We start from the raw sequence: 21,624 nt of genomic DNA on the forward strand, positions 1-21,624 counted from the left end.
TCACTACCTCGTGTTGTTTGCAATGCAAGAGATGCAAGTCTTGTGTTCCCACAGGCCATGTGGGCAGCACAGCCTTGTATTCTCACACAGCCTGGATTAATTGCGTTTGGGGGTGACATTTCTCTGCAGATCACCAAAATTTTCTCACGGACCACTACTGGTTGGTGACCACTGCTCTGGAGGCCTTTTTTGGGGACTGGACAGCCTCCTGGGCGACTCTAGAGGCCAAAAGTGGTTGCGGGAGGGGCGTACCCCGCGCATGCCCCATTTTTGCTGGCAGAGGCACCGTGGGCCGGTCCTTTGGTTTTTCCAGACCATCCCCATGGGCCAGATCTAAGCACCCGCTTGCCGGATCCAGCATGCGGGTCTTGTGTTTGACTCCCCTGTTCTAGAATATCAGACTTTGAGATTATAAAAATTATTCTGATGGTTATTGATAGCACATCAGATCCAGAGCTACCTTTTAGATATCCATCTCAAAGGTAAGAGAAATAATGTTTGAAAATGATTATCCTAAGTGACCAATAAGAATAAGATGCAGCGAATTAACAGCATTTTGCAGAGAAGCCAATGGAACTTTTGAGAATTTTGAGGATGTACAAGCACTTCAGATTCAGAAACAAAAGCAAATAAGTTGAATTTGAATTGTGGAATCTTTAGTGCTTTCTGAGCTTGGTCGTTTGCTATATATATATATATACTCTTTTTTTGGTAAATTAGACTTTAAGGTGATAAGTCATGTAGATTTTTATAAACAATTCTTGTCATTTCAGGTTGTTCAATAAAAACAGCAAACTTTTAGGTTTGACAGTCAAGATCAAACCTAAAGCAATTTAATAACTATAGCAAATATAAAATTATACTACAATGAGCTTTGAAGTAAGATGATTATATAAAATTTAAAGTTAGTTTGATTATTTTGGATGAGCTTTTGGTCTTCATCCTGAGAACCAAGGAACTGTTTAAAATGCCCTGTGCACTATATAGTAACCCACCATTTCATTATTGCAGGATTTGAGGGAAATACATAACAAGCAGCAGCTACAGAAGCAAAAGAATATAGAAGCTGACAGACTAAAACAGAAAGAGCAGGACAGGAAAATAGACCTGGAAAAACAGAAAGAAAACCAGAGGTAAGCTTAATTTGGAAAACACATTGATTCATGAAAGGGGCTAATCAAAATCTTGAACAATCTGTTATTTATACTCTGGAAGGACTAATTTGTTCATGTTTAGAAGTAGCTTGGTTTTCGGCATGAATGTATAATTCTCTTTTTTTGTTTCTTTGAAATAAATTGTGTCAAATTTTAGTATTTTCCAGAAAAGTACTGATAGAGACATATATTTAACAAACTAGCAGTGCTTCCTTAATTTAAATTTGAATTTTCCTGGAAGTGCATGGCTAAAGTGTGGCTTCTCTGAGGAACCAGATGATACCATACAAATGATCAAAAGCAGTTTCTCACCCGGGCTCCAACTATCACACATTCAATTTTTATTTATTTTTCTTACTGTTGTACATCAGTGTGTGTATGTGTGTTTGTGTGTGTGTGCATAATTATATTCGATGAAGATGAATTTAACTTTACTTGAATATTAGATAGCTGATTATCTGTTTGCTATATTAGATTCAAGGTAACGATAACTCTGTGTGTGTGTGTGTTGGGGGGGAGGGTTCTTGGTGCTTTCTGAGCTTGATTGTTTTCTTGTAGATGCTTCATTACCCAAACTAGATAATAACATCAGTGCTAGTAAGGAATGGGGTTTGCTCTCAACTAATATTCTAGTGGCTTGCCCTGTCAGTGTTGCTGGGACCATCAATCAAGAAATGAACAATTCCCCAATCAAAGAACTGCCAAACAAGCCCAGCCAAAGAACCACCAAGGCCACTCCTACTAACATCTCTGAATATCTCTCTGAATTTTTAAGAACTTTTCCAGTGAAGGCAATATATTAGAAGTTCTGCCATTGTTGAAAGCATTGAGGCATCTGGCAAGGAAATATTTCTGCAATGACATGATTTGTTAAGTATATTTCTAAATATCACTTATATGTTTGCACTAATTAGAAAAACCCAAGACCGAGAAAGACCGTGGCTTGACAGAATACAACAGGAAGAAGAACATTCAAGGTCAAGAAAAAATCAAGAGGAAGAAAAACAAAAATGGGAAGAATTAAACAAAAAGAAAGAAAACGATGAGAAAAACAAACAGGAAGTACAAGAAAAAATGAATAAATTTTTTCATCACCATAAAGATTCAATAAAACCAACTATCCAAGCTCCCTGGTCAACTGCAGGTACAAAATAATGGAATACTCAAATTAAATGCTCATAAAATCTTATGTTCTTCTCTTCATATACTGTGGTATACTCTGTTGACTGAAAATTGGATAGTTGACATTTTCCAAACAGTAATTGAATATATTTTTATATTTATTTTTATGAATGCATTTTTAATTTTCAGTGTAAATCATTTTGAGATGCATTTTGGAACCAGTGTCGAGGCAATGAATAATAAATATTTCATTTTCAATAAATTATTACTATGAAGCAAGCAGATTAAACTGGAAGCAAATTAGAAGCAGATTAAACTAGAAGCATTACAAATTACCTTGTTTTTTCCAATGCACAATAGAGCTTCAGTGTTTATTTATAAGTCTCTAAACTAAACCTAGAACTATATTAAAATACATTCAAGTTTACTATTTCAGAAATACCATTTAAAACTTCTATTGATATCCTAATTTTTCCCATAATTTAAACTATTTGTATGCATGCTTGTCTTCCTATAAAGGAAGCTTCTTTTGGGGGGTTCAATGAAAAATAGTTCTTCCACCCCCCCACCAAATATAGTTCAATGCTAATACAATCTTTTAACCAACTTAGGTTGAATGCAGTACTCACATAAGAACAGCACACTCAAAAGGAGATACAGCCAAAATAAAAATTAAAAAATTCACTTTTGCTTCTTCTTTTCCTTTCGCCAAATTTCTATTTAGATGAAGTTGGTTTGATTATTTTTAAATATAATTTTGATGTCACACTTTCATGCTTGTGTACACCAATTATATACAGCGAAAATTCAGCTTAACAGACCTTAGTACAAGAGGCTTCACATGCTATGGAACAGCTTTACTCTGTTTTATTTCATTTGAATGGTAATGTAGTCACTTGTTATATGCACCATTTGAATGATGACATCATTGGGCAAATGATGTAAATGGCACATTGTTCAATTTATTGATTGATAGAAGACCTGTCCTCCTAATTAGACATTTCAGTGAACACTCTTACTTGGTACAAGCACATCTTTTTTTTTTCACATAGTAGCATCTGAATTTTATAGTATGGTTGTGATTAGTTTTTGTTTTTTATTAAAATAGTAAATACATATAATGAAAACACCATTCAAAAACATAGCTAACAAATTTATGTACAGTATAGTGATTAAATAAAGTTAAAGTAACATCAAGAAAAAAACCCCCACTAATTTAGAAAGTTGTGAATGTATTTTGCAATCTGCAGTTTATCCTCATATAGTAAATTGTGTTTAAATGAATGCTTGAATTCTGCTTCTGCTATAGCAAAATTTTAGATTATATTGAGAATGTGAATACGAATGTAGTTGTTGCATGCAAATTAAATTTGTCTCTTGTGATATAATTCAAAAACAACACATCTGTTTTTGTGGATCTAGAAAAGGCTCCACTAACTTTTTCTGCTCAGGAAGATGTAAAAATAGTTTATTATCGAGCTCTGTATCCTTTTGAATCCCGAAGCCATGATGAAATCACTGTCCAGCCAGGAGACATTATCATGGTAAGAGAAGAGTGCAGTATTACCTCAAAATCACAACTGCTTTTCACATCTTAATAGAAGGGACATATTGTGAAAATAATGGGGCTCTGTAATATTTGGGGATGTTATAGAGACTATAAGGCTATAAAAAGGCAAATAGTAAAAGCATGATGATGAATAAGACTGTGCCATATTTTGGATTTGAAGGCAAAAAGATACTTTGGAGGGGGCCAGGACTGTCTGCAACTGGAAAAAGACGTACTTATTTTAAGGAATTGCTGTCTGGTATTCCTTGAACTATGGAGTTCTAAACATCTAGAAAACTTGGCTTTTAAAAATATTTTTAAACTTGTTTTCTAATTTTTTCTATAGATGTAGCTATTTAACCTTTCTGAAGTCTTTTGAAAGTCTTCTGAAAGTTTTTACAATTCCTGTATAAACAGGGATAAAAGGAGGGAAATATCAGTGGAAGGTCATTGTTTGGCATGAATGTAAGCCTTTTTTCATAGACAGGATTTTAATTATTTGACGTATATAATGTAAATACTGTATACTTATTTTGGAGTATTAGAAAATGATTTTTTCATATCATAAAGTTTAAAATATTGAATCTTATATGAACTTTAATTTGATGTTTAAGTATGCTGCTAGCTAGATCTTAACTTAGATTTCATCAAGTATATTTATGCTTAAAGTTGTGTTTATAGTTTTCACTCAAAATAATGCAACACACAGCCATTAATGTCTAAAGCCCTGGCAACAAAAGTGAGTACATCCCTAAGTGATAATGTCCAAATGGGGCCCAAGTAGCAGTTTTCCCTCCCTGGTGTCATGTGACTTGTTAATGTTACAAGGTCTCAAGTGTGAAGGGGGAGCAGGTGTGTTAAATTTGGTGTTATTGCTCTCACTCTCATACTGGTCTCTGGAAGTTCAACATGGCATGTCATGGCAATGAACTCTCTGAGGATCTGAAAAAAATGAATGACAATAAAGGTATTCTATTCTGCTCTGTTCTGTTCTATATTCTAGTCTAGTCTAGTCTAGTCTAGTCTATACTTTTGTTGCCAGGGGTTTTAACATTAATGGCTGTGTGTTGTGTTATTTTGAGGGGACAACAAATTACCCTGTTACACAAGCTGTACACTCACTACTTTACAGCCAAGTGTCATTTCTTCAGTGTTGTCACATGAAAAGGTATTCTTAAGTATTTACAAAATGTGAGGGGGTGTACTGTGAGATACTGTATTTGCAAATTTTTGTATTTTGTTATCTTTTCCAGTTCTTTCTCTTCTATTCTGCTGTCTTCGGATACTGCCACATGCACTATCTAGACTTTTTTGTTTTTGTTATCAACAGTTGTTACGTCCGGGGTGTTATGTGGCAGGTGTATGTCGAATTCTAAAATCCCAGAGCACTTTAGCCTCTTCATCGTCTAGTACTGTCTCAATTTTATTTATATGATTGCAGGCAAATTTTATTTCTTGCAGATTTTCCAATCCACCATTTTTGTTACTTTGTCATGTCAATGCCACAGTAGTCTATGCAGTCTTCTTTCAGTAGTTCACTAGGTGATCTACTGCTTCTTCAGCTTCTTTGCAGATGTGGCCTTCAACTTCTCTGGCTGTCTTCTCAATTCTAGCTGTGAATATATTTGTTCTTAAAGCTTGATCTTATGCAGCCCCTCTGTCTCTTTCTTAACTTTCCTGGTCTTACATGCTATCAGGCCTTGGTTTTATCTGCTTTGCCTGCTATTTTTTAATATTCAGTACTGGCCATGTAATACTTGTCTTCCCATATCTCTTTATTGTTCTTCATTTGGTCTTTCTTATAGGCCAGTTTGGTCTCTCAATAGGCCTTCTTGGTATATTAGCCCCAATGCATTTTCTTCATTGTCCTTTAGATATTCCTCTAGTGGCCTTTTTTTCTCTCTAAACCATCTGATGCACTTACAATATTTCACGCCCACCTATTTTCCTTGGCAAGTTTTCCTTGGCAAGTAAAGTCAGTATCATTGCAAAAATGGAAGGCATGATTCATTATCATTATTTTTCTGATCTTCCTATCCAGGGCTTTTAGTTCTACTCGAGTCCAGTCTACTATTCGAACTGTGTATCTAATAACTGGAATCATCAAGATGTCAGTTGCCTTGATAGTATTTCCTCTGCTGAGTTTTGACTTTAAGAACTAATTCACTCTCTTAATATGTTCACTACTTTTTCTTGACTTCAATATGCTTGATGTCAGTTTGAAGGATGCCCAGGTATTTGTACTGATTGTCTTCATCCAGAACCTTGATATTATTTCTATAGGACATCTTGATTCCTTCAGTTTTTACTATTTATCCCCATTTGATAATGAGCGTGGCACAGTCCAAACTCCATTGTAATATCTTTGTTGTATATATGGACTGTATTAACCAAGAATTATGTTTCAGGTGGTATTTTTCCATACAGTTTCAGATCATCCAAGTAAAAGAGATGGGATAGCCTGATAGATACTTTTGATGTTTGATAGCATGGCTTTACAGACCTGTGAAGATTGTAAATGCAACGATTGGTCGCAGACTTTTTTGTGATTGTCATAACTGTGAATGGTTACTAAAAGCAGTTGCTAAATGAGGAACTACCTATATAACATTATACAATCCCTCTCAACTCATTCATTTATATGTATACCTCTGGAATGCTTCTCTTAATACCTTTTTATAATTTTTTGCATTTTTATCTTACTATAATAAACATATTTTATGATAAATTTTAATACAGTATATACATCTAATAAATAATGAAATATACACTATTACCTGGTTGAAATATATTTGAATATAAGTAGCTTGGGTTGGTAGTTGGGCTGAGCTGTTAGTAGTTGGGCTGTTGGGCAATTTGGTTGCAAATATTTCATCACCATGTTTGTGGATTGACATGAGGGATACTTACGAAACAGATACCCACGAAACTTCATCTTAAGATATCTACATACAAATAATACAAACACTCAAAGCAAAACAACCACAATAAGAAACAACAATGACCAGACGAATCACAATTTCCTATGTAGAGAATGTTTCAGAAATGACAGCAAGATTACTATGTCAAAATGATCTTGTGGTAGCCCACAAACCAACCTCAGCTATCAGACAGACCCTGTCAAAACAAAAAGGGCAGACAGAAACAAACTAAAGTCAGGTGTCATATATTGAATCCAGTGCAGCGACTGTGAAAAGAACTATGTTGACCAAACAGGGAGAAAACTATCCACCAGATTGTGCAAACATTTCCTGGCTATCAAAAGACATGACCTACTATCCCTCATGTCCATCCATAAAGATTCAGAAGGACACAAATTTGATCTAACCAGGACCACAGGTGAAATCAAGGAGAGAAGGAGAATTCCTCAAAGCCTGATTTTTCCATCAATAAATCAATAAACAGACATATTGACATCAATCAAGTCTACCAATCACTGAGAACGAAAGAACTGTGTCAACTGAGATCCTGAAGATAGCATTTAAAATGAAAAAAACAGGCACCACACTACGCAACAATCACAACCCCTCAGCTCACAAGAAATCAGGCCACGTGTCAATAACATCAGCCAGCCATTCAAACAGACCAAAACCAGACCATGACGTAGGAGTATCTGAATAAACAACACTAATTTGTATCACACACACGGTACTTAAAACCAAAAGCCATGCCTCAGTAACAACAGCCAGCCAATCAAACAGTCCAAAGTCAGACCATGATTCAGAAGTAGCCAAGCAAACAATATTCATACTAATTTGCATCACATTTAAAGACCGGTGCTCTGACGGATGAGCATAATTCAAAGTGCACTGACGATGTCTCCTTGAATGGTGACAAACGTTTGCAACCAAATTGCCAAGCTCAGAGCTCAGCCCAACACTATTACCTGATATTATTTCCTTCAGATCATGACAATGTATGTTAATATATAAAATAATCAAACATAATTGTTGAAGCATAATTACATAAGTAGAAAAATAATTAGGCTATAAATATTAATACAGATTTAATATAAGTTTATTTTTTATATTTTACTGTTATTTGCCTTCAGTTATATATATTGGGTCTCTTATATTTAGATTATTTTGTCCTAAATTAGTATAATTGGAATTGGACTCTGGTGGGCTTCTTGGATAGCATCTGTTTTCACTGTTACTGTCAATAAGGCTTTGTCAAAGCTTTTTGTTCCAATCACTACGGATTTACTTACATTTTATTAATTATAATACTATTGCTCTAAAATTCTTAAATATTCTGCATTTGGTAAAAATACTATTTGTGGAAATCATTGTAGTTTTATGCTTTGAATTAACTTATTATATTTGAACAGGTGGATGAAAGCCAAACTGGAGAACCGGGATGGCTTGGAGGTGAACTGAAGGGAAAAACAGGATGGTTTCCTGCAAACTATGCAGAAAAGATGTCTGAAAATGAAATTCCAAGTTCCATAAAGCAGCTAACTGATGTGACATCTGTACCTAAAATTTCATTACGTGAAACCCCTTCAATACCTATGGCCCCACCTACAGTTCCTACAGATTCAAGCCCTACTAGCAACAACTGGGCAGACTTCAGTTCAACGTATGATATCATTGGAATTTCATTTTTTCCTTTTGGTAATTGTATAAGTGAATAACCAAGATAAATTATACCACTTTCATAATTAATTTCATAGGTTTTAACTTACATATTGAAGCACATCTGTTCTTAATTTCTGGCATGTTAGTAGTTTGAAAATTGGTCAGCCCAGTTTAAAAATTATTTTTTTCCAAACCAATTTTATTTTCTGCTCTTAGAAAGCAGTTAAAATTTCTGTTTTTAAATTACAAACTTGAGAAAATATCCCAAAAAGAAAAGTATTTGAAGACTTTAAAAAAATTTAAGCCATGTAAAGAAATCCATGGTCATAATTGCCTTCAGAAATTCCAAGCAGCTATTATTCCTTTCCCTCTTTGTCACTCTTTTGTACAATCCAAGGTGGCATAAGGCCTCCAGGGCTTCTAAGGTCTCATGGGGTATATCTCTTCTGAATATTTTATGTCTTGAGAAGATCATGCAGTAGCAGTAATAACAAAAAAGATGCAGCCATGATCCACTATTCTCGTGATTAGAGAGAGGAGAAAACATGCTTTTTAACTATGGTAATCTCCCTTTATGCAGTTGGCCAACAACTACTAGTGATAAGCAAGAAACAGATAACTGGGATGCTTGGGCAGTTCAGCCTTCCCTTACAGTTCCAAGCACAGGACAGTTAAGGCAAAGATCTGCCTTTACTCCTGCAACTGTTACTGGATCCTCTCCTTCTCCTGTTTTGGGTCAGGTGAGTTGATATTTGTGAGTAAGCTAAATACCATATGGGCATAAATTTTATTGGGTACTTTGTATCGTACTTGAGCTCTTGCTTTATGAAATGAACAGTGGGTTAGATAAATAATAGAACTGATAGTTTACGTGAATAGGCAGGAAAAGAACAATTTAGGAATTCCTGGGTCCATACTGTCCAAACTGAAGAATGCACAGTAATGCTAAACAAATACATTGGAAATTTCACAATACCATGATAACTTCACAATAATCTATGAATGTTGTGCCTTCTCATGCCCTATATTTTATTGATTATTATAGTATATCAAATAAACTCAACCTAACTTCAATATCTAACTAGGGTGAAAAAGTAGAAGGACTTCAAGCACAAGCATTATATCCTTGGCGAGCCAAAAAAGACAACCATTTAAATTTTAACAAGAATGATATCATCACTGTGTTAGAACAGCAAGATATGTGGTGGTTTGGAGAGGTTCAAGGACAAAAAGGATGGTTTCCTAAATCCTACGTGAAGCTTATATCAGGTCCTATAAGGAAATCAACAAGGTATTTGTTTTATTTTGCTATATATAGTAGTAATGGAGGGATTATTTAAACAACTGTTAACATAATTATATATATGAACATGTGTATGTAAAGATCGTTTAAAGAGAAAAAGTAACTTGTCCATAATCTAGAAATAACAATATATATTCATACATAGTAGATCAACATGTTGTATATTTTTTCAAGTTGTCCTCACCAAACAAGCTACAAAAAAACCATTGATCCTTCTTTTTTTTCTTAGCATGGATTCTGGATCTTCAGAGAGTCCTGCTAACTTAAAGAGGACATCACCAGTTTCAAAATCTACATTTTCAGGAGAAGGTTAGACTTTTAACTAGAAATATAGTGGATTGTTATATAATAAGAAAGTATAAACAGCAACTGAGAGCAAATTTGAAATAAGTGTTCTGTTAAATTTTGTTAAATTAAATTCTCTGCATTAAATTTTGTGCACAGTAAATGTTTTAGATTACAAAATAGCCAAGCTCTATCCAGTTTTCCTTTACCACATTCTCTTTATAATTCTATAGGATTGTTACTTGTAGAGATACTCTTGTTCAGCTGTAGCGTTTTGGGTGAGAATTCTAGCACATCTGAGAGCCCACATTTGGGAAACTTTATGATATGCTAATTTTTTATATTTCCTATTGTCTAATTCCTTGTGTGTCTAATCACACTTGGTCAATAAAGCATTCATTCATTCTTTCATGCTTGCCTATCATATTTAAATTTACTTTGGGGGTCAGAAGTCTTTTAATTGAACCCCCCCCTTCTAGGTGGGCTGAAGCATTTTGGACAGATGGCTATCTAGTTCTTTTGAAGACTTCCAATGTAGGGAAACATGCCATTTCATGACACTACCGTGTTTCTCACAAAATAAGCCCGGGCCTTATTTTTTTTTGACCCCTGAAAAAACGGGTAGGCCGTATTTTCGGGGTGACTTAATTTCCTCCCCCACCTAGAGCGGCCCATACGCACGTACCTCGCCGTGAGGCCGCTTCTATCGGCCGATGAAAGCTCCCCGAAGCCAGAGTCCCCAGCTGCTTCGAGGCGTGGCGTGGCGTGGCTGCCCGTGTCCCCTCGCCTTTAGGCAGTCTCTTTCGGGCAATGGAAGTTCCCCAAATGCAGTCACCAGCCACTTGGATCGGCTGGTAGAAGCAGCCTCGGGGCGGGGGGAGTGTGTATGTGTGTGTGCGCTCGCCCCGAGGCTGCTTCTACCAGCCGATCCAAGTGGCTGGTGACTGCATTTGGGGAACTTCCATTGCCCGAAAGAGACTGCCTAAAGGCGAGAGGACACGGGCAGCCCCGCCTCACCCCAAAGCGGCTGGGGACTCTGCCTTCAAGGGAGCTTTCATCTGCCGATAGAAGCGGCCTCGTGGCGAGGGGAGTGTGTGTGTGTGTGTGTGCTCGACCCGAGGCCGCTTCTACCAGCCGATCGAAGTGGCTAGTGACTGCATTTGGGGAGCTTCCATCGCCCGAAAAAGACTGCCTAAAGGCAAGGGGACATGGGCAGCCATGCCTCGTCCTGAAGCAGCTGGGGACTCTGCCTTCAAGGGAGCTTTCGTCTGCCGATAGAAGCGGCCTCGTGGCGAGGGGAGTGTGTGTGTGCGCTCACCCTGAGGCTGCTTCTACCGGCCGATTGAAGCTCCCTTGAAGGCAGAGTCCCCAGCCGCTTCGGGGCGAGGCATGGCACACACACTCCCCTCGCTGTGGGACCGCTTCTACCAGCCGATTGAAGTAGCCGGTGACTGCATTTGGGGAGCTTCCATCGCCCGAAAGAGACTGCCCTAAAGGCGAGGGGACACGGGTAGCCATGCCATGCCCTGAAGCGGCTGGGGACTCTGCCTTCAGGGAGCTTCTATCAGCTATCGGGGTATTCTATCCTAGGCTACCTGCAGGGCACTCCTAAAGGCAAGTTTTCTCCCCACCCCACCCCTGCCCTTCCCCCGCCCATTTCTCTTCACCTCGTGTAGTTCTAACAAACGATGTGAGAAATGGCGGGGGAAAGCATGGTTTGAATAGGCTTAAATTTTGGGGGCGGGGCTTAATTTCACCTCATGCCTAGAAATCATGCTGGGCCTTCCTATTGGTGGAGGCCGTATTGTTGGAGAAACATGGTATTTATTCCATTAATTTGCAATTTTATCATCAGGAAATTCCTCCTAATACCTACCCTGAAGTTACTTTCTGATACTTTCAACTAATGGTTCTGATTCTGCCTTCCAGAGCAATAGAAAACAAATCTGCTCTTTAGAAATCTAAACATTACAATCATATCTCTCCTCATCTTTTACAATCTGAACATATCCAGTGTCCTCAGATAATTTGTGTTTCCCTTCCTCCCCATTTTGGTAGCCCTGCTTTGAAGTTGCTCCAATTTGCTGGTGTCTTTTTTATAAGTGTGAACTTGACACAGTATCCAAGTGGACCTACAAAATAAGTCCTGTAATGCAGACTTTATTCTTGTTAATACATCCCAAAATAACAGTTGCTTTTTAGCAGCTGTTTCACACTTCTGGCCCTTGTTGAACTTGTGCTCTAGAATACCCAAATCCTTTTTAGGTGCATTGTTACCAAGCTAAGCTTCCATCATCCTATACTTTCATTTTTAACCCTCTCCCCCCCCTTTGCAGGATTTAACATTCTATTTATTAAATTACTTTGTCTTCATTATTTCATCATACCATTCAAAGATGTCTAGATCTTTGTGCTTTAGTAGTTAAAGCACTTATCCCTTTTGTAATAACTTCACCCAAACTTTGTATTTTGTTTTGGACTGAGAACTAAAATCTAAGAACTACACAAGAAGTGCTATTATAGTTAGGCCTTCATATACTATGATGAGAATATTAAAGTCCAAAAACTAGAAGTTTTACTTTTTCTCTTTAACAGAGGAGGAGTTATCACACAGCTTTTGGAGCTGCCAATATCCAGAATTTAGTTAAAAGTGTTTTGTAGGCCATTGAGCTTTATATGTCCAGAAATTATTGTCTGATAGAGAAAATGGATATTAGTTTAAATTTTTATTTATGATTAGAACTATTTAAGTAGAAAACATGCAATTAACTATAAACTTTGTTTTTTGGGATAGTAAGATGGGTGGCATATAAATTTAATAAATAAACTAGACAACCTATGCCCCATTGGATCATTGTTTCAAAAGTGTTTCCTTACTTAAACAGAGAAACAGAATGACTGCTTTTTAGTATTCACATGCTAAGAGAAAATGCAGGGAAAGTAATCCCTCTGAAATTGTTTTTGTTTTTATTCTAAAACCTTCCTGTAGTAAATTTGTGACGACTAAAAATCCAATTTAAGAGAAAATCTAAGATCAGAAATTAGTGTATGTCACATTGCATGAAACTAATCTGCAAATTAATTAGTTATAAGCATTTTCTCACTTCCAAATCATTTTGCTTTTTAGAATATATTGCTATGTATACATATGAGAGCTCTGAACAAGGAGATTTAACATTTCAGCAGGGAGATTTAATTCTTGTGACCAAGAAAGATGGTGATTGGTGGACAGGAATGCTGGGTGAAAAATCTGGAGTATTTCCATGTAACTATGTTAGACTCAAAGACTCTGAGGTAAAATTCATACATGTATATTTATTAGAAATAATTTTGCTATGTGACTGAATATTTCAAATATGATTGATGATTACAAGCTCTTGAATTAAATAAGGATGGGGTAAAGGAAGAAACATAAGATATGTTGAACTAAACTATATCAAAAGTAGTTCTTTGCATTGGCAATATTCCTCAGATTCTGAAGAGTATTTCAGATTCTGGTGAATTACTGTGTTCTGGAGGATCAATTATGCTTAAAATATTATTCATCTATATATTGTACACGGTGTTCTGTTTATTAGCATAAAATAAATTTATATTTGTAAGCATATTAAAGTATACAGTTGTGGTCTAAATCATTTTAAATTAACCAGGATTTACTTTTTGGTAATGCATGAACAGTGTTACATTTATTTGAACTAAGCAACTGAAGTTAATATAAAACACTGATTAAGTGATCTTGTCATCTTTTTTTCTTAAGTAACAGTATGGACAATTCTTTATTGCTAATACTTATACAACTTACACAAACTTATTGTGTTTAGATCTTGATCATCATGACTTGGTCTATTTTCTATTTTGAGATATGTATATATTTATTAATAGATTTGGTTCTTAAATCACACATCAATTAAGTTCCTTTGTAACATATATAAATACCAAATGTCTAATTACATTTTAAAATATAATGTATATAGAAATAGAACATTTTATATTAAAATACAATAATTATTTTGACAAGTGAGGTAAATATTTTTCAGTGAATAATTAAACTTGTAGGCCAGTGGAAAGCAACATGTTTTCAAAACTGTCTAAAGGCCAGTTTGAATAGCAAAATCCATATTATACTAAGAAGTGGGTTCCACATGTGCAGAGCTACCAAGAACAATACTGTATTTAATTCTGAATGACAGCTAGAAAGGCTAGTTGCCACTTGGAACATGATTCCTTGGATGATATTTGTGGGCATTGAGTATCTTGTAGGAGGAGGCACTCTCAGGTATCCTATACCCAAGCCCATTAGGGCTTTAAAAATAGTAAATAATACTTCGGGGAAAGAAATTGGCAGCTAATGCAAAATTTAAGAAGCAGTTAATATGATTTCTATAGTTATTCTGGAGACCAACATGATTGCAGCATTTTGTCTCAAATTAAAACCCTTTAAGTGATATACAGTACAAGGGCAGAGAAGAATGTTCTGATAGTCCTACCCGAGGGAAAGGCAGTCTATGTCCCAGCTTAAGGCAAGAGGCTGTGTATCGGAGGTGTCCAACCTTGGCAACTTTTAAGACTTGTGGACTTCAACTCCACAAGTCTGCATGAGTGGCTGGGGAATTCTGGGAGTTGAGGTCCACAAATCTTTAAAATTCCCAATTTGGACACCCCTACTGTATACGGAAGAAAAAACCCTAGCTTCTCACCAATCTCTCCAATCTGTTTTTCTGTTTTTAGCATGGCTCTGTTTTTTTGTATTGAGGTACCCACGCTTCCTCCTCATATGGTGGTGGAGCTTGACTACAGCTTGTCAGGGCAGAGTTGAAATTGGCAGAGAGAGGAGTGCTCAAGGACTCTGCTTACTCTCTTCAAAGCCAGATAGAAAGGCTGGCAATTTAACCAACCCCGAAAAGATTTAGATGTCAGGAAAAAAAATCTTCCACCTAGGAGTATAAGAACATCAGCGTTGTCTCACTGTTGAGTAGAAGCGAACTGGTGATGAATCCATCTTTTTAAAAAAATTATGATACAGATTAGTTTATGTAGATTGCTACATTTAGTAAGAAAAAAGAATTAATTGAATAGCCCCTTTTAGCCTAACTTTGTTTTGTAAAATATTCTACTGTTGAATTTAAAATTATGCTTATTATTTAAAGGTTCCTGGAACTGCTGGAAAAACAGGAAGCTTAAGCAAGAAACCTGGTAAGCTGTAAACTGTACTCTGAGGAAAATGATGTAGCATTTGTAAAATATTTCTCACTCTTCTGTTTTCAAATTATTGTATGAATTGAGATGTTTTAAAGGATATAAGCTGCTAATTTTATTCTGTATTTGAAAAAATAAAAATGGAAATGTTTCAGAATATAATTTTTGATAGATGAATCATTTTATTAGTCTCTTTTTCTGAATCTAAAATCATTTTTTATTTATTTTGAAGATTTTTTAAAAATATAATAGGGATGAGCATTTCAAATTAACCTATTATCCATTTTGGTGAATTTCCAAACATAACAATTTATTTTGTATTTCAACTATTTTATGTATCATTTAAAAATAAAATATTAGGAAATATGTCATAATCGAAATTTTGACTTTTAAAAAACCAATAAAGATTAAATCCGGAAAAAAAAGTTTTATTCTGTCTCCGTCCCTCAGTTTTTCTGTCAAATTTTTGTACCAGGCAAAGTGGGGTTAAATTTCATTGTTATATATAATTTTGTTAACTGCTATGTACTGTCAGACTGCAAAGAAAGGAGGGAATTGCTTTGTAATCCAACTCGAGCTTTGCAAAATAAAATGTAGTCATCAATGTGAAATTGCAATATATAATTTTGGGGGAGAGGTGTATGTTTAGGATTCAGTATTACAGCTATAGTAACTCTTGTTGTTTTGCCATTTTCGGATTGATTCTTAAGCTTCAGTTCAGTATTCTCTCCCACCCCATACAATTAGATATTGTACTTTATAAAAAAAATATTTATTAGCATTAGCAAAAATCTTACAATCTTATAATATTTAAAATACTACCTTCTTTGGAAAAATTAGCGTAATTTAACAAGGGAGGGAATTAGGAAATTGCTCTTTTTTATTTCTTCATTCATTAAATTTATATGGCTGTCCATTTCATATAAGTCGTTGTGGGAGGCTAACAACAGTACAAAAATCCAGAAAAAAATAAGAAAAAACACAAAATAAATAAACAGTTGGAAACCAAGATAACAAAACAGCAAGAAAACAACCATCAATACGTATATTTCAATAAACCTAGTTTATAGGTCCAGCAGATGCCCTGACCCCTTGTATTCTTTTGCAGTGTAGTTGGGATTGGCTTCAGGGGTCACAAAAATGAGGCTTGGAATTATTTAATACCATAAGCCATTTGTAGGCAACCTGAAGGCTTTGTGCAGCATCCAGAAGGATGTGGTGCATCTATCATGTGCCTAAACAAAGTAAAAGGAGTTAGGACCAAGGTTTCTCCCTTTGCAACCACTAGGAAATCCGGCAGCTGGCTCTTTTGTCTAGGAAAAGGAGGTCAGTAACATTGCCATTCTGCTAGTAATAAGCAAAGAGGCAATGGATTGTTTTGGTTTAGTTCTGTAGAAGAAAGTAATTATTTATAATAAATTTGGTCCTGTATAATAGATATGCATATTGTATATACATGCTCATGCCTGGATGCCCGCCATGAATGCCTTAACTGGTCTTTGGGGCATAAGTGATATAATAATTTCATGGCTTATATTTTCTTATTTTGTTCTATTTTCCCCCAATATTATGTTATAAAAGGAGTGTGTGTGTGTGTGTATTACAATTAATATATATTGATGATGTAAAATGGGCTGTCTCTTGGGATAATTGGAAGTACAATAGATGTGTGGGTAATTGAAGTCAAAGTATAACTTTCAGATTAATGAAAATATTTTTTTTTAATATATGAACAGAAATAGCTCAAGTCATTGCCTCATACACAGCAACAGGCCCTGAACAGCTTACTCTTGCTCCTGGTCAGCTAATACTTATAAGGAAGAAGAATCCTGGGGGATGGTGGGAAGGAGAACTCCAAGTAAGTGACTGGTTTTGCTTTAGAATTTTGCATATATAAAAATATTAACTAGTATTTAAAGTTCATTTATTATACCCATAAGTAACACAAACCATGTTTAGTTTTGCTTATGGTAGGTACGTATGTATTCCTGATTTGCTGAAAATAAGTTGATATTCCTTTCTCATTAGGCTCGTGGGAAAAAACGGCAAATAGGATGGTTTCCTGCTAATTATGTGAAACTCTTAAGCCCTGGTACTAGTAAAACCACACCAACTGAGCCCCCTAAATCAACAGCATTACCTTCAGGTAAGTAATATTGTTGAATCGAATTATACAAAGAATTCCCTCTTTTAGGAAAACTTTAATTCAAAGTTTCAAAGATGATTTCATACTGTTCCAATTAATTTTTCTTTTTAAAAGCCAAATACATTTCAGATGCATCGTTCGAGTGAGTTACTGGCGAGTCTTTGACAAATCCACTGTCTTTTTGAGTGACTATTTTATTAAATCTAAAATATTGTTCGCAGAGCTCCTTTCTGGGTATAACTTGCACATAAAATAAATAGGAGTGGTCAAATTGTCTTCTGTATAATATTATCCATCATTATTGAACCTTTTGTCAAATATGTTCTTGAACATAGTTTAAATATGCATGCAGATATCAGAAAGCAGCCAGAGGTCATAAGGGCTCCGAATCAGGCTACAGTTTCCTTCACTTCAAATGCAAATGACCAATTTCAGACAAATTTTAAAAAATTAAAAACTCATGTTCAAACCTAAACTTGCCAAATTGGAAATTGAAAGGATTCATATTGTGGAGTACCAAATTATATCAAGAACTTCCAAGATCTCCAAATGGCTAAAGAGACAGACAAAACATTTTTTCCCAGTTCTTCAGAGCATTCTCTTCATAACATCTATCCCCTAGAGTTAAAATACCTACCTTCCCACATTCTTTAATAAGAATGTATATTACACTTTTTAAAGGGAATCTGCCATTGTATATCATAATCCCATGCCATCAAGCTAGTTCTCCTTTGGCAATTTTGCATCTTTATCAAAATAACCAGCTCATTCCTGCTTTCAGTGACCAGAAGCAAAAAATTTATGCTTCACGGCAGTACTCCACCTAAGGATTTTTTTCAGATAATATTACATTGACTAAACAAGTATCAGACAAGGGAAGTAATTATATTTAGTCAGGCAATCATTCAGAAACACTTTGGTTGTTCATTTCCCTATAAAGTCAAACTCATAAAGTTCTCATACAAATTTCAAACAGAAACATTCCAAAAAGGGTCATTGAGAATCTGGTAATGCAAAAAACTGATATATGGAAATGGAGTTTACCAGCCATCTATACACAAGCACACGTGCATACACTAAGAATACCACACATACCTGAATGGAAAAATACATCATTTATTTGTACACCCAGTAATTGCTAAAATAACAGGCACTTGTTGCCTGCCAAACTATAGTTTTCCTTAGATATTAAGACTTGCCCATCTATTCTGATCCAACATATGTCTAATTAGCTACATGGAAATTGACAACCACTTTGGAAGTTGGAAAAAATATTTTAACTCTTAATACAGTCAACTTACATCTAAGATATTGCTCGGCACATGGAATAAATAGAGGTGGAATAAGTGTTCCTTGTAGTACTTTTCAACTGATTGTATTTTAAAAAAATCAAGAAACAGGTCTCAAAAGCCTTCAGCCTCTCTGAAGTTGGACTTTAAGCCAATCCTTTTTAAAAATAGAACAATCCACTTTTCCTCTGTCCAGTCTAAATGGAATTCTATCAGCTCTTCTGCTCATTAGAGATTCTTCAGGGTATTTACCAGCAGGACTCATTAACTATTCTGCAAAAATAAGTTGACTTTCCAGAAAGTGGCTTAATACAGAAAACTAAGACTCCTGTCTTAGTAGATGTTAGCTCACATTGTCATAATCTCCTTTGTTGCATTTTTGTTTTCTCCAGCATACTACAGTTCTTAAACTACCTTTCCATTCCCTACAGCATCAGCATAGCAGCTTTGTCTGTGTCTTTTTAATTTCTTCTAAAAGAGGTAAAAAGTGGAGAACAATGAGCGCTCATAAACTGAGGACCATGTGGCAGTGAAGAAAGTTGAATAGAAAGAGAAACTAATAGTCCATCTTCATGTCTGATCCAGTGATCGGAATGGGACTGGGTATCATCCTTAAGCTGAGTAGGCTTTTGTCTCCAAAGTTTGGCATTGTGGTGGCACAGGACTTTTTCAGGTCCGTATTTCTCACCATTTTTTCTGCCTTTCCAAGATCTGGCAGAATTGGAATGTTGCAGGACAGTCAAGCAATGTCAACTCCTAAGACCAGGGGCTGCCTTCTCTGTTTCTGCAGCTGCCATTTGGAACAGCATCCCCTATTCTCTGAATTCCAGATCAATCAATCCTTTGTCCACAGCAGGGTGTTTTTGTTGTGTGTTTGCTTTTTTTTAAAGTTACTGTTTTTAGTGCTTTTGTAAAGCACCTAGAGTTGTTTGTCAGGTAAGCAGCATTAGAAATCAAACAAATAAATATGTTCATACAGATGTCCATCTCGCTGTTTTTAAAGTGTTTTTGAAAATGTAAGGAAAAGTTAGGAAGTTTTATGTAATTATGTAATTAAGATTCCATCCAGCCAGTTCAATTTATACTTGGTCTGTGCTATAACCACATAGAACCAACTTACCATGAGTTTGATACCAGAGCTTTGGGAAGTGAGAATTCTGAATGTACCTTGAGACTGCTGATTTGTGTGCAGGTTATATTATGAGTTTAGGCCTGTGAGTGATGTAGGTAGTGATATGTCCCTTGTACATAATTTTTTTCTTTTATGAAAATACCTAGCCTTATTAATTACGTATTGTTTTACAGTGTGCCAAGTGATTGGTATGTATGACTACATTGCACAAAACGATGATGAACTAGCATTCAACAAAGGCCAGATCATTAATGTCCTTAATAAAGAAGACCCTGATTGGTGGAAAGGAGAAGTGAATGGGCATGTGGGTCTCTTCCCATCCAACTACGTGAAATTAACAACTGATATGGATCCAAGCCAGCAATGTGAGTGATTCTTTTCTCAATAGTTGCTTAAGATAGTATTTAAAAAGAAACATGCAGCATTGCTATAACTCTGCTGTGTTTTGCAGAATGTGGAGCTTGGCTGTGCTATATATTTGCCTAACTCTCTTTGAAGACCTTCTATATTGCAAGCCTAAATTTGTGTTGGTTTTGAGTTCCATTTCCCTTGTAGCATGATACCTTTATCATTTTGCACCATGCTGTTTACATGCCTGGCTCATTTTCCTAGCTTGAATTTTGCTCATTGTTTTGTTTTGCTTATGTGTTGTTTTCCTCCTTTTTCTAGGAATCATATGTTGTCCATCCCCCACTCAGGCTTGAAAGTCCTCAAAGAGACCCACTATCCCATATCACTGTCCAGAGGGATGATGGGAGATGCAGCCTTGATCATGTGACTTCCAGCATGATCATCTACTGCCTTCTGAGTAGAAGAACACACTGCAGAGCAGTTTACCTCATTTTACATTAGTTGCATGTAATCGCAATGTTTTTAACTTAATATCTAAGATATAGAAGCAAAATTACAAAAAGAGTCAAAAACACAGGATAGTGGGTCCTTTTGTGGCTTTCATAGTTACCCACCTATTTCTCACCTTGGCATAGGTGCTTTCAAGGGTATCAATATTTTAAAATGCCTATTTTCGCCTTTAAAAAAAGCATTTTTGTCATTGCAATTTTGTCATTGCAAAAAGACCCACTATCAAGGAATGCTGCATGTATTATTAAAATTGTTCCAAATGTCCATAAATCTGAGACTTGTATTTTTTTGTTTTGTTTTGTTTTTCACTTGTCCAGTGTACCTGGTGTCTGTCTTTTTCCTTTTTATGTACTACTAAAAGAACAGGATTTAGTTTGGTTTAAAGAAAACTAAAATGTGCTCAATTAAAAGTTCAGCTTAAGGTATTTGTACCTTGTATTGTGATATGTTTGGTGTTCTTTTAGTGTCTCTGTGAGTGTGTGTGTGTATAAATACATCATGGACAAGAAGTTAATTTCCTTCCATGTGCAAGAAAGGATATAAGTGTATAATACAATTATTCCCATTACCTTATATTTTGCACATTTATTTGTAACTACACATAATAAGCACCTTTTTGTTCTGTGTCTCAGATTTCTTTGGGTTTTTTTTGCCTTTTTATATAAAAATAAAAGAATATAGCATTTATCTATTTCTTGAGAATTAACATGCATTTTCAAGTTGAAGTTTTATCATCACTGTAATTTAATAACTATGGAACAGACCCTTTAAGCAAGTATCTTATTTTGACAAAAGAATGTATAGAAATACCTTCCTGCAATTAATTTCCAATGTTTACATTTTTTTTAAACTAGACTGTGGAATTTATACAAGTAACATTACATGGAGCTTACAGTTAAATTTTATGTAGATGTGTTGTAGCCTAAGCTATGTTTGTCCTTTAAATATTAGTTATAAGCTCTCAATTAAATATCTGGTGCAGCCAGCACATAGGAAGAAAAGCCCTA

The 21,624-nt window shown here is 35.6% G+C and overlaps 1 protein-coding gene across 6 annotated transcripts in view; it reads left to right on the forward strand.

The window, feature by feature from the left end:
* The window catches only part of ITSN1 (intersectin 1), a 93,657-nt gene that overhangs the window by 47,332 nt on the left and 24,701 nt on the right, over window positions 1–21,624 (forward strand). For all 6 annotated transcript variants that reach the window (XM_026700560.2, XM_087937585.1, XM_087937586.1 and 3 more), the window contains exons 17-28: window positions 1,012–1,133; window positions 2,069–2,298; window positions 3,699–3,820; window positions 8,156–8,406; window positions 8,986–9,145; window positions 9,491–9,696; window positions 9,938–10,017; window positions 13,121–13,287; window positions 15,141–15,186; window positions 16,926–17,047; window positions 17,218–17,335; window positions 19,930–20,121. In XM_026700560.2, the coding sequence (XP_026556345.1) occupies window positions 1,012–1,133; window positions 2,069–2,298; window positions 3,699–3,820; window positions 8,156–8,406; window positions 8,986–9,145; window positions 9,491–9,696; window positions 9,938–10,017; window positions 13,121–13,287; window positions 15,141–15,186; window positions 16,926–17,047; window positions 17,218–17,335; window positions 19,930–20,121 (1,816 nt within the window). The remainder of the gene's footprint in view (window positions 1–1,011; window positions 1,134–2,068; window positions 2,299–3,698; window positions 3,821–8,155; window positions 8,407–8,985; window positions 9,146–9,490; window positions 9,697–9,937; window positions 10,018–13,120; window positions 13,288–15,140; window positions 15,187–16,925; window positions 17,048–17,217; window positions 17,336–19,929; window positions 20,122–21,624) is intronic.

This window comes from Pseudonaja textilis, chromosome 7 (genome assembly GCF_049901715.1).
Source record: "Pseudonaja textilis isolate UNSWEBS1 chromosome 7, rPseTex1.2, whole genome shotgun sequence".
NCBI lineage: Eukaryota > Metazoa > Chordata > Lepidosauria > Squamata > Elapidae > Pseudonaja > Pseudonaja textilis.